General features: G+C 41.4%; 1 protein-coding gene and 1 long non-coding RNA gene across 2 annotated transcripts in view; both read left to right on the top strand.

The window, feature by feature from the left end:
* The window catches only part of LOC119495880, a 28,532-nt gene that overhangs the window by 10,956 nt on the left and 4,669 nt on the right, over positions 1-12,907 (top strand). The gene's annotated exons all lie outside the window — the stretch shown is intronic.
* opn3 (opsin 3) lies at positions 104-12,566 on the top strand. The gene is made up of 4 exons (XM_037782784.1): positions 104-665; positions 4,247-4,566; positions 9,923-10,174; positions 11,760-12,566. Exons 1-4 carry the CDS (start codon positions 242-244, stop codon positions 12,036-12,038), a joined length of 1,275 nt encoding a protein of 424 aa, XP_037638712.1. The 5' UTR covers positions 104-241; the 3' UTR covers positions 12,039-12,566.

Here is a 12,907-nt window from a genome sequence, read left to right as displayed (position 1 = left end):
ATCATCTGGAAATGTGTTATTTTTATTATGGCACTCTATAAATGTTATTCTTATTTGTATTTGTTTGTCAAGTATAAGTTCATCTCCAAAACGTGCTCCAAACATGTAGGTCAAATACTATTTTACTTTGAAAGTAATAGCCGGATATGTACCGTTTATAAGCTGTCCTGTGTGACAGTGGTACATTGACCCAGTTTCAGTAAACATCAGTCTTGGGTTGGTTTGAATTAGAGGCGCGTGGATGAGGCGCGTGGATGAGCTGCGTGGACAGAGTCTCGTGTCCAGGACGCGCGTCGTTGCGCACTACAATGATGCTGGACATGGACAAGTTTTCATCCACGCAATGAATCCGACCAACGAAACCAGAGCGGACAGAAGTACAACAGAACATTACATCTTTGCAGTTGGCACTTACAAACTTCTGGCTTTCACCATCGGAACCATTGGAGTATTCGGCTTCTGCAACAACGTGGTTGTCATCATCCTCTACTGCAGATTCAAGAGACTCAGGACGCCCAGCAATCTGCTACTAGTAAACATAAGTTTGAGTGATCTGCTGGTTTCTGTCGTGGGAATAAACTTTACGTTTGCTTCGTGCGTCAAAGGTGGGTGGATTTGGAGCCAGGCGACATGCGTCTGGGACGGATTCAGCAACAGCTTATTCGGTGAGAGAAATAAATATTACATATATATATATGTCACATTTATCAATAATGTCACATAAACTTTTTTACTGAAATAGTTCAAGACGAATTTATTGAACTGGTATTTCCCTTATTTATTTGTTTCTCACTATAGGCAAAAATATTATTCTGTCATAATTCAGATTATGAGCAGTCTAATTTCATGTAATTAAAAATACAAATATATCTCACATTTATCAATAATGTCACATACTTTTTATTAAACTGTTATTGCAAACGCAGTCTAAATGTCATGTAATAAATTGGGATGCAGAGATGAGCTCATCCATAATCACTATATTACGCATGAACGAAGCATGTTCAAAATAGAAATAATTTCTGTAAAATACATGTTAATAAAGGTAAAAGCTGAATATAATTTTGAGTTTGGGTCAAAAACATGATGAGATGCAGTAACATCTAACGACCTTGAATCCATTCCAATTAAATACTATTTTCTCTGTTTGTTTTTGTATGTAAAGTGAGCATATAGTGCAGGTCATTTCCTTATGCATGAGAGGAATGTTTTTTTATCACCTACAGCTTTCATTCTACTGTAACATGATTGTCTATTTGTTGCCAGCACAACAGTGTTCAGCAGTGAAGTGTGAATGAACACTCAGGGTCATTCAGGTCCCACCCCTGTATAGAATGTGTGATAATGAGCTCATTATAGAACGAAACCCTCAAGCTTTTTGCTCCTTTATCAGCAAACTAACCACAGAGATGCAGTGGACGGTTTCCCTCTTCTTCTTCATCTTCTTTGTCTTCTTTGTCCTTTGGCCAGTTTCTGTCATGTGGCACCACACACTATACAACACTACACACTTTGTTGATCTGGTTGGCATTGCAAATATGTCAGACAGTTGAGATTCTTTTTTTTAAATCAAAAGTGTGCAAAGTAGGTGTTTACATCCAGATTTATATCAAAATCCGAATGTAAAGCACATTTAAAAACAACAGCAGTTGACCAAAGTGCTGTATAGGGCTGTCCCGAATACCATTTTTGGGGCTTTGAAGCTTCGGTGAGAAATATTCGAAGGTACCGAAGCTTTGCAGTGCGGTGGGCCAGGCTGACATGTTCCTCAGTCTGTCTGTGACCATCACCCACGTTTCAGCACCCGGGACAGTGCCGCTGTCGCACTACTGTACACACACACCTCTACACACTACAAACAGCCAGAGAATAAAAATGTTTCGAATGCTGCGAATGCTGCGAATGCTTCGAATGCTTCGAATGCTTCAAACTTCGACCGTTGCCATGGTAATCAACCTCCAAATCAGTATGCGAATGCTTTGTTTTTTTTGTTTTTTATATAAGTATGTTATAATAATGTATAAATCCCCAAATAGCCAATGAAATAAGGAATAATCCCACAATTCCTATTCAACATTAATTATTATTAGTTATTCTCAGACAGATATTGCTGTTTGTTGTGTGTAGAGGTGCGCGTGTGTACAGTTGTGCGGAAGCGGCACTGTCTCGGGCACTGAATAGGGATGCACCGATACCAGATAGCTGGATCGGATATCAGTGACAATGGGGCAGAGCTATTAAATTCAATTTTATGTTTATACTATACTGTATACATGATATACTGGAATTTTAATTCCTGTTTACATTTTGACCAATTTGTTGCTACATTAAAAAGGTTTACACCTGAATTATAATTCTTGTTAATTTTGAAGATGTTTTTTTACCAAATCGCTGATGTACGATTTATTATTTGAATAATAAATAACAATTCAGTAAATGTATATATGTATTTATTTGTTACATTTTGTTTTACAAAGTTAGGAAAGTAATGTTTAAGTCAAGCCTGATGTTGCCTTACACATAAATAAATGATCTCAGTCACTTCGCCACAGTGAGGCATACAGCTTATTAATTAAACGCTGGTATCGGATCAGTACTCGGTATCAGCCGATACCCAAAGCCCAGGTATCACTATCGGTATCGGTACTGAAAAAGTTGCATCCCTTCTTTGATGCCCAAAAATGGTATTAGGGACAGCCCTAAAGGAGGGATTTAAAAACAGGCAGTGTAGGTGCCAGCCTAACATGCAGAGGCAACTCGTTCCAGTACAGTTATATATTGAAGCCTTTATTCAGGATATAGGAGTGTCTTCTGTCATCATCGAAATGTCCTTGGACTGTTTTCTTCGTATTTGTGTACATACATGTGCACAAACCAAAATCAATATGGTCTGTGCTCTCACAATATTCTACAGATGTTGGTCCCAAAGGTTAGAACGGAAGTAGGCAAAAAAGCTTTTAAGTACGCTTCTCCTTCTTCCTGCAATAATGTACAGAAGGAGCTGATGTTGAAGCTGATTACTACGGGTTTACTAATTTAAGTCAATTTTAAAGGATCGAGAAAGTGGCACACATGTAGGTCGATGTGATTGTTCTTGAATTTCTCACTGAATCGTTTTGAGATTGATCTTTTTGTGCATTATAGATGTTTCTGTGTTGCATACAATCTGCATGTCATGCTTGTTCATGCCTGGTGTGTGACTGTTGTGTTTGTCTGCTTGTGTTGTTTGTTTTTATTGTTGTAACAATGTTCGTGCTGCCCTCTTGGCCAGCTCACTCTTGGAGTTAACTGATAAGACAAGATAACTGGCATTAAGCACTGTGTGACATCTTTACATGTGAGAACCTCAAGGTCATACAGCGAGCAGTGGCATGAATGTGGAAAACCTGGCACTTAGCAACTTGCACAAGTGATAAAATGAGTACAATATATTTCTCCCTGCTGACACAGGTTGTAATATAAAAATCGAAGTGTACAAAAATACACCCCATATCTTTGTCCTCTACACGAACATGCCGTCATCTTTCCTCCTTATCATATGCATTACTCAGAGGAGGCTGCTGTCACACACATACGGGCCACACAGGGGCTGCAGCGATAAACCCTGACAGCTCCGTCAACGCACGTCCATCCCGCTGTGAGAAACCAGAGCTGGGTCGCTGTGGCTCAAGCTGAATGCATAACCTGAAACAAGTCATAGTGTAATTAATTTGTGTGTCTATTCATTGACATTTTTCCTGTGTTGCTCCCATTAAACAAGAGATGAATGAATTACAGACTGAGACAAAAAAAGATGCGTTGGAGTGTGTCACTGGATAGATATATATATATAGGTTATGTGTGTGTGACTAAAAAGTTGCATAATCATGTTTAGGTGCTTTATCTTGGCTTGCAGATTTGGGAACAAACTGATGCACAAGAGAAGGATGATTTTAATATAAGATGCATCAAAAAGCTTCACTTTGTGTGGAAAAAGCTGGCTGTGCAATGCAGGTCTTAGAGGTGCGTGTGTGTGTGTATGTGTGGGAGGTAAGAGTCTCTTCCTGTGAGTTTTCAAGGACTCATAACAAAATGTTTGAATGTAATGTTCAGCACAAGATGTTCAGATTTCTGTTTATACCTAGAATGATGAAACTCATTCAGTCCAAAGAGACGCTGAGTAGCCACTGACCCAGATCCTCCAGCGAGCGCTCTGCGTGACTCAGCGTGGCTGTCTCTCTCTCTCTGTCTCTCTCTCTGCTGTCAGGCATCGTCTCCATCATGACTCTAGCAGCCCTGGCCTACGAGCGCTACATCCGAGTGGTGCACGCCCAGGTGGTGGACTTCCCCTGGGCGTGGCGGGCCATAGGCCACATTTGGCTGTACTCGCTGGCCTGGACGGGCGCTCCTCTGCTGGGGTGGAACCGCTACACGCTGGAGATCCACAAGCTGGGCTGCTCCCTGGACTGGGCGTCTAAGGACCCCAATGATGCCTCCTTCATCCTCCTCTTCCTCCTGGCCTGCTTCTTTGTGCCTGTGGGCATCATGATCTACTGCTACGGGAACATCCTCTACACAGTGCAAATGGTAAGACACGCTGTCCAGTTGTTGTTAGCATAATTAATAAATCATGAGTGAGTTAGACTAATAAACAACTTCCACTCTTCACCAACTGCTTTCAGCACTAAACACTTCAGCCGACACTTTAACTGCCATCGTCTTTCAGTTTGTACACATGAACTACCGCTAATTTGTTTCAGGACGTGCCACTTCAACTGACTTCCGGATCAATTTATCAGCTACACTGCGACTGACATTGCAACTCCTTTCAGCACTTTCACTTCAACTTAACTCAGCTTACACTTTAATTGACACTTCAACTTGACTCAACACTCAAACTGAAAATGTAGCTTCTTTCAGCATTTCCATTTTAACTGCCATTTCAACTAAAGTACTACTACTACTACTACACTTTCTTCAATCAATCAAGCATTTATTAATGACCACACGACCAAGGTTTGTGGAATTTGCTTTCAAACTACAGTCAGTAACGTCAAAACATAGACATCAACATTGCATTAGACACATGACTAACAACAACAACCAGGGCCGGCTTATGGCATAGGCCACATAGGTGGTCGCTTGAGTGCCTTCTGAGGGGAGCTGGTTGCCCTCTAAAAAAAAAAAAATCATGGATGGCATCAGCTGGAAGAGGTGGTGGTCAGGGTGTGAGGGGTCAGAGGTCATTTTTTTTGCTCTTTTGGTTGTGCGTTTGTAGTGATTCAACTGATGGAAGGGGGGAGCCAATAATCTTGGATGATTTATTGACTATGCATGGTAGTTTTTTGCTGTCCGTGCTGCCGTACCAAACTGTTATGGATGCTCTCAATGATTGCTGTTTAAAACTGAAGGAGGCGGCTTTGTTTTACTTTGAAGTTTAAAAAAAAAGTCTTTGCTGGGCTTTTTCGGTAATGTGATCTGTATTGATATTCCATTTGAGTGTTGCCGATGTGTGTGCCAAGAAATTTGAGTAAGTGATGGTTATGGGTTCTCCTGAGACATGTATGTTGGATTTGATGCGGGGGCTGTGAGTGAAATCTATAATGAGTTATTGTGTGTTTTAGATGTGTTGAGCTGGAGGTTGTTACCAAGACACCCAGTGGTTGCTTGGGTTACCTACTCGCGGTGTCGGTCTTCATTATTGTCGGTCATGAGCCCAATTATGGTTGTGTCGTCTGCATATGGTGATTGAGCTGTGGTGGCATGTGTGGTGGTTTGTGTAGAGGGAGAAGAGCCAGGGTGAGAGGACGCAACCCTGAGGAGGGCCTGTGCTCATCCAACAGTTTATTGACGAGATTGACCAGGTTTGTCGTATTGAAGTTAATGACTAGGATGCGGGCGTAGGTGTTGGATGACTCCAAGTGTTGTAGTGTGTGGTTGAGGGCTAACAGGATCCTCAACAGATCTATTGGCTCAGTAAGCAAACTGATAAGTGGCCATCAGAGGGGTGGTGATGGATTTCAGATAAGTGAGGATGATGTAGGGCTGCATGATTATTCATAGATTTTAGGGAGAAAATATTTTTATTTCACTTTTATGTTTAGATAACACTTCTTCACCTGAATTCGGTTGCATTTTTGTTTTGCCCATCTGCTCTCTGTTAAAAAGAGTAAGTAATATACAATATATAACTCTTCTACTCTGGACTGCAATATTCAGGAACGTTTTTCACAGGCTGACGCTGTAGGGTGAGTGCGAAACGGCATGACAGCTCCCCAAAAGTGAAGCCAAAACATCTGGCTCGCCCCCTGGTGGCCGGCTGTTAGTTTAGGAGGTGCTTGATTTGATATGCAGCAGAGTTTTCTATGAGCGGAGCATTTTAAACGTCAATATTGTTGTCGATCATGTTCATTTAATTGTGGTGATCGCGATTAATATTCAATTAATTGTGTAGCCCTAGGATGATGCGCTCAAACGCCTTCATGACCACAGATGAAGTTAGGGCAGTTCGTCTGAAGTCGTTGAGGCGGGAGATCTTGGTTGACTTTGGCACAGGGATTATGGTTGATACTGCACATTGGCGGAGGGAGGTGTTGAAGATGTTAGTGAACATTGGAACCAGTTCAGCTGAACAGTGGTTAAGGACTGATGCTGTCCGAGCCTGCTGCTTTCCTCTTGTTCGTTTTCCTGAATGTGGCCCTCACCAATGTTGAGAGAGAGAGAAACAAGCAACCAGGTCTATAGAAACAAAAAGCCCATAACAAGCAACCTTACCTACCTTCCACAATATGAGAGAGAGGCCGTCACTTGATCACTTCATATATATGCATGAATATATTTTGGATTGGATGCATTTAATTTAGTTTTTGCATCCATTTATTTTTTTCTTTTGCAAAGGCCGTGAATCCAATGTCGGTAAGCCTCATTGAAGAGAATGGTGCTGCATTTCTTTTATGTTTTTCAGTGCTAGCATGTTAAATCAGAACAGCATGATGTGCTTGTATATCACACTAACGAAAATGGCAAATTGCCCCTCGAATCGTTCCCCACTTAAGGGCTAATCCAATCGTTAAGTCCACTCTCTTTTTCCCAGTCTTTGTTGTACTTTTTGCCGACTTCTTGCCGACTTAGTACCTGGCATTGTTAGTTAAACTCCATCAACCCCGCAAAGATTTTTCTCACAACAACACTCTGAGTGGTGGCGGTTGTGGGGGTTGTGTACGGATCCTGCAACAGGACAAACTAGACTGGTATAGAGGAGAGAGACAGGAGCCCAAATAAGCAACTACACTTACGCAACTATGCCCCAAAAAAAACCTGCACAATATTTGTAAGCGACTTTTCATGAGAACAAGCCCAAAGTCACTTATAATAAGCGGACTTGGCAACTCTGGCCCTCACCTCTTCCTGCTGAATGAAGAGTGGAGGAGGATGGGAGGGGAGTAATGGGGGACTAGAGACCATTTAAATCTCCCATAAAAGTCATTGAGTTTGTCTGGAAGGTCAGGAGCAGGTTCTTTAGAAAACGTAGTCTTTTCTAATTACAGAGATGAAAGAAAGTATTATGCTAAATTCGAAGATCTTCAGGACATTATTACTTTCAGCCAAAGTCTGTACAGGTACAGATTTTACAGACTCCACTGGGTTTTAATTTTAATAAAAAAGAAACTCCTTGACCTTCGCTGACCGAGTGCTGCCTTTCACTCCTCTTTCATTACTGGCTCCCTTTATCATAATACGCTTCAGGGCTCGTCCTGTATGGTGGAAATCATTGGAAAGCCTTAAAAGTGCAGCCTTTAAGTGTCACTGATGTCATCAGTCCCAGAAGACCGACAGCCTGGTGACATATGACATGTGAGCAGGCTGTGGGGGTGATTTGGAGAAAATGTGTCTGATAGAAATTGGGGAGCCACAGCATTCTCCAGTTTGTGCCCGTATCATCTTCATTTGTTCAGATTGTCGCTAAATTGTTTGAACAGGATGGTATGTGAGCAGACATGTAAATGAGAAAAACAATATGCAAGTCTGACAACGTTGTAGGAAAGCACCACAAAGCTCCCTGAACACCTCAGAGGCCTGAGAGGACTCATCACACGTCATAGCGTTTTGAGAGATGCTCTGAAAATCTTCAAAGCGGAGTACTCTGAACCCTACAGAGTATTTTTGGCTTTGTATAAAGCAGCTTTGGCAAAGCCAGACAATCTCACTCTAGATGTCTGAATAGCTGGAGAACAGCAGAACATTAACATGGAAGTAGATCATAAGGAATGAGGAACATAAATAAAAACAGACCTTGTGAATTCATGAATAGAAATAGAAGCTTGCAGTGATTCAGTCAGCTGTCTTGAGGGAGTTTAGAAAATGCTCATCCCTTTATCTGTAATCTAGCATACTGTGTCAGACACAGAGTCTATTATTGAGGCATTACAATGTTACCAAGATTATGGAAATGATGCTGTATAGAGAACTCAATGAAGCAGTTGTGTGCTCTTAAATAGAAACATTCTCAATACCAGGTGTCTCTCTGTTTTGCTGAAGCTCCTTTTATTAATGATTTAAAGCAAAACAATGTGACTTTTGAAAGAAGAACTTACGCATTCTCCGTCTTACAAATGAAAAGTAATACACTATATACAGTATATAGTATCGCTGCTACAGCTTTACTTGATCTGATATGACTGTGGGTAGATATTGCACTTCACTGCCTTTATGACTCTTCTCCACTTGTGCTACTGTTACATTGCATTTTCACATTTAGCATTATCCCATAGTCGTTACTTGTACCTGCAGTAGGTGCTGTTTAGCGAAGGTTACATAGTCTTTAAATGGATCTCCACAGTAACCAGCACATGCAAAGAGAGAAGATAGATTTTCTCTGATCTCCAGTGTAGTTAGACAATGTGCAAATTACAAAGATAACAACTTATGTAACTCAGGGTGTCTCCTCCCCTACTACCACTTCTGTAGTTTGTTGCAATGCAAGTGCAAAATTCGCAATTTTGGCTGCAGTAAAAAACTGCAGTTCTCATACAAAGTTGCGTAAGATGTGATTGTAAGGTGATTTAAGTCAGTTGTTCCCAACCTGTGGGTCGGGAGGGGTCACAAGATAAAATGGAAGGGTCGCAAGCTCATTAATAGGATAGGAAAGAAGATGGAAAACGTTTATCCAAAATACCAATATAATGTTAATACTATACACTGTATATGAGAAGTGGTCATAGTTACCTTGACGTCACCCATTGGTTTTTGGACTGCCGTTTTGAAGCATCAAGTTCAGCATTTTGACAGTCGCCATCTTGATTTTTTTGCAACCAGTAGTGACGCGAGAGGGTTGAGCTAAGTACAACCGAAACGCTGAACAACACATTTGTAGGTGACCAAAATGTTACAATTAACTTCCATGAACTGAAAACACAAAGGTGAAAGGGTTAAAGTTGTAAGACGAAAACATGAACAACAGACCCTGGAGGTGGTTAATACTGGAGAGTTTTACCTTTTCAGGACACTAAAAAGTTTTAAAAAAGGAGCAGTCTGAGAAGAATACATCATTATTTATGTGCATTGCTTAGCGCTCATAGACATTTGCAGCCTCTGACGAGAAGTTACAAATAAGCATGAGTTGGCTATAAAGGGTCACAAGCCAAAAAGATTGGGAACTAGTGATTGAAGTCATTCCTGTCAAATTCCGTAAAAATTACTTTGGGATAACATTAAAACCTCATGTAATACAGTCGGAGCAGCAGCATCTTGGCATTTTGATAAACTTTTCTTTATTCCTACTTGTTCCTCATCCTTATTCACCTGCATATACACTTTCAAATAGTCAGACCTGGGAACACAATCTTTGATCCAAAGCAGCAACAATCTGGTCACAACACAGTCTAATTGTTAAACCAATAACCCCAACTCATGATAGCATCTTACTCTCTCCTGTTTCTTGTAGCTGCGCTCCATCCAGGACCTCCAGACGGTTCAGATCATCAAGATCTTGCGGTACGAGAAGAAGGTGGCCGTCATGTTTTTCCTGATGATCTTCTGCTTCCTGATGTGTTGGACGCCCTACGCTGTCGTGTCCATGATGGAGGCCTTCGGCAGGAAGAGCATGGTCTCCCCCACGATGGCCATCATCCCCTCGTTCTTTGCCAAGTCCAGCACAGCCTACAACCCCCTCATCTACGTGTTCATGAGCAGAAAGGTTGGTAGTCCTAAAGTTCTGTAACTAATAGCAGTAAAGAACTTTTTATCTATTATGGGTCAACTTAAAGACCTGCTAATAATGGGACATCAGTAAACCTTCTTGCTGTGTGTCGCTGGTGAGGATGACACAGTCGATTTTTTTCCCCTCCAGTGACAGCTGAACTCAGAATTTAATATGGACAGATCAATGGGATCTCAATTAGCGTGTTTCTTCTCCTCTTGTGCTGCTCCATTGTTGTCGTTTGAGTAGAAAAAAACAGGAGCATTTTTATAGCTGTAAAATTATTTTTCATGAGCATTTGTTGGAGGATTTTTACAGAAAATAGTGCAGAATTTAATTTACCACAAGTACTTTTTAGACATAGAATGCTGCAAAAACATGGGAAAAGATCTATTTCAAAAAGAGAATAATATCTGCATCATAGTATCATAGTTTTCCTCAAAGTGTTTGAGCCTTAATATGTACAGCCGTCCTATTCAGTTGGCGGCCTGTGGGCAGAATCCGGCCCTTAACGAACTCAATCCGGCCCTTTGCGCATTTATAATTGTGAAAAAAAGTATTTAAAAAATAATAATTTCTTCCAATAAGAGAGTTTATTCCCGTTCATAAACGTTACCACTCACGCTGGTGACGCTGTTACAGTGAGTTAAAAGCAATATCGTTGTGTATATCATTATCAGATCATCCTTCTGTTAGTAAGCTAAACACTGTTTAAAGGTCCAGGTGTGTAGGATCTGGAGATATCTAGCGATGAGGTGAGGAGATTGCAACCAACTGAAGCCTCTCCCATGTGCAAAGCGTGTTGGAGAGCTACGGTGGCCGATGCAAAAGCGTGAATGTCCCTCTCTAAAGCCAGTTGTTGTAAAAGTAGCGTAGGTCATTTGGAGCAGAGCAAGTATGTAGAGTGTGTACATGGGGAAGTGAGTGGTGAAGCAAGAGAGAGAGAGCGGCAGCGACGGCAGCGAGTAACGTTATCGACTCCAGCCCAAGCAGGAAAAGTTAACAGAGTTTGGTTTGTCCGTTCTGGGCTACTGGCGGACTCTGTAAAGAGGACCTGCTCCCTCTGTAGATATAAATGGCTCACTAAAGAAAACACAGAAATATTTATTATCAGGTGATTATACACTAAAGAAAACATAGTTGATATTATATTTAATTTCTGCCAATATATCCCCTAATTGTTACACACTGGTCCTTTAAGCAGAGGGAATTTAGGAGAGTCCAACTGAATAAAATAAGATGTTAAATGCAATATTGTTTTTATTAAAACAGCAAATTAAAACATTAAAAAGATGTATTGTTTTCACGTTTGAATTCCTAGCTTTGCAGATCAGACAGGAAATGTAAATGTCCGGCACCATAGCACTACATTGTTTTTTCAAATCTGGCCCTTCTAAAAAAGAATAAGCCTGATGTACAGTATGCATGTATTGTGTGTGTAAGACTGAACTTACACTAGTCTTAGTTTCCATCCTTAGAGGCTGATATCTTGTGTGTTTGACAGACAAATGATTGAGGAAAAGGTGCTGTGTTGAATACCATCCTTCTATCTCTTCCCTCTGCTTCTCCTCCGACTCATCAGTTCCGGCGCTGTTTGCTGCAGCTGCTCTGCTCGCGGCTCTCCTGGCTGCAGCGTAGCTTCAAAGAGCGCCCCCTGGCTCCGGTCCAGCGCCCCATCCGACCGATCGTCATGTCCGGAACGTCCTGCGGCAGAGGGGCCCGACCAAAGAAGAGGGTGACTTTCAGCAACTCCTCCATCGTCTTCATCATCACCAGCAACAACGACTTCCACCACCTGGACGCGACCTCAAAGGCTCGAGATTCCTCGGAGGTTAACGTCATTCAAGTGAGACCATTGTGATCCGCAAAGGACTGGACTTACTCAGCCGACCACTCAGTATGCCTTATAGGACCTAACATGCAAATCCAAGCCAAAATAACCCTGTCTGACCTCCCTGGACATTTCTGTGTCTACACACTTGTTACAACTAATTGTAAATATCCAACTGTCAGCCCAAGATCTCAGCTAAACCTATTTCCTGACAGTGTTTTGTCTAAGCAGGTAGTATGAAAGTGTGACATCGTCATCTACCATCAGCTGTGGTGATATAAGTACATCATGACGTAGTTAACAACTTTTAGAAAAAGAATCACACTTATTTGTCAAATATGCCACACAGACAGTCCATGTGACAGAGTGTTTAGAGGCCAGCGGTGTCATGGACCTGAGTATGGATCAACATGTGATAGCAGATTGTTTTTAGTTGGTACCCAACTGCAAGTGTGAAAAGTGGAAAATAAGCCTTAGCTCCTTAGCCATAAACCATAATGCACAAACTGACATTGTTGTGTATGGATTCAATAAAGAGATCCTATTTTAAACTACCTAGCTTGTGTACCTTATCTCCTTTCAATCTAAATCTCCAGCGTGACGAGGCCAGCCACTGTGAAATGATGGATTTATATGTATGAGGGCTAAAGGAGTGTAATTAGATAAGAGGAGATGAGACTGGGACCTCAGTGTGCTCCACTGAGACACTCCTCTCATAACCTCCTGGGCTGTCAGCTATGAATAGACTTGATGAATGGATTTCCATACCTGATAAAAACCCTCATACAGCGAGGACGTGTGACTGAGTGGTCTCGGTCTTCTAGTTGGATATTATGGAAAATACACTTGTTTGGTTTCTTGCTATTCTTATAACTAAATATATATATAAAAATCAACAC

This window comes from Sebastes umbrosus, chromosome 10 (assembly GCF_015220745.1).
Source record: "Sebastes umbrosus isolate fSebUmb1 chromosome 10, fSebUmb1.pri, whole genome shotgun sequence".
Classification (NCBI taxonomy): Eukaryota; Metazoa; Chordata; class Actinopteri; order Perciformes; family Sebastidae; genus Sebastes; species Sebastes umbrosus.
Note: the sequence above shows the minus strand (reverse complement) of the source record. Positions and strands in the feature narration are given on the sequence as shown.

What these genes read in the sequence shown, in the direction of transcription:
- opn3 (XM_037782784.1), top strand. Translation starts at nt 242, where the DNA reads ATGAGGCGCGTGGATGAGCTGCGTGGACAGAGTCTCGTGTCCAGGACG. An exon ending in ATTCAGCAACAGCTTATTCG is followed by an intron (nt 666 to 4,246) that starts GTGAGAGAAATA and finishes CTCTGCTGTCAG; the next exon opens with GCATCGTCTCCATCATGACT. An exon ending in TCCTCTACACAGTGCAAATG is followed by an intron (nt 4,567 to 9,922) that starts GTAAGACACGCT and finishes TGTTTCTTGTAG; the next exon opens with CTGCGCTCCATCCAGGACCT.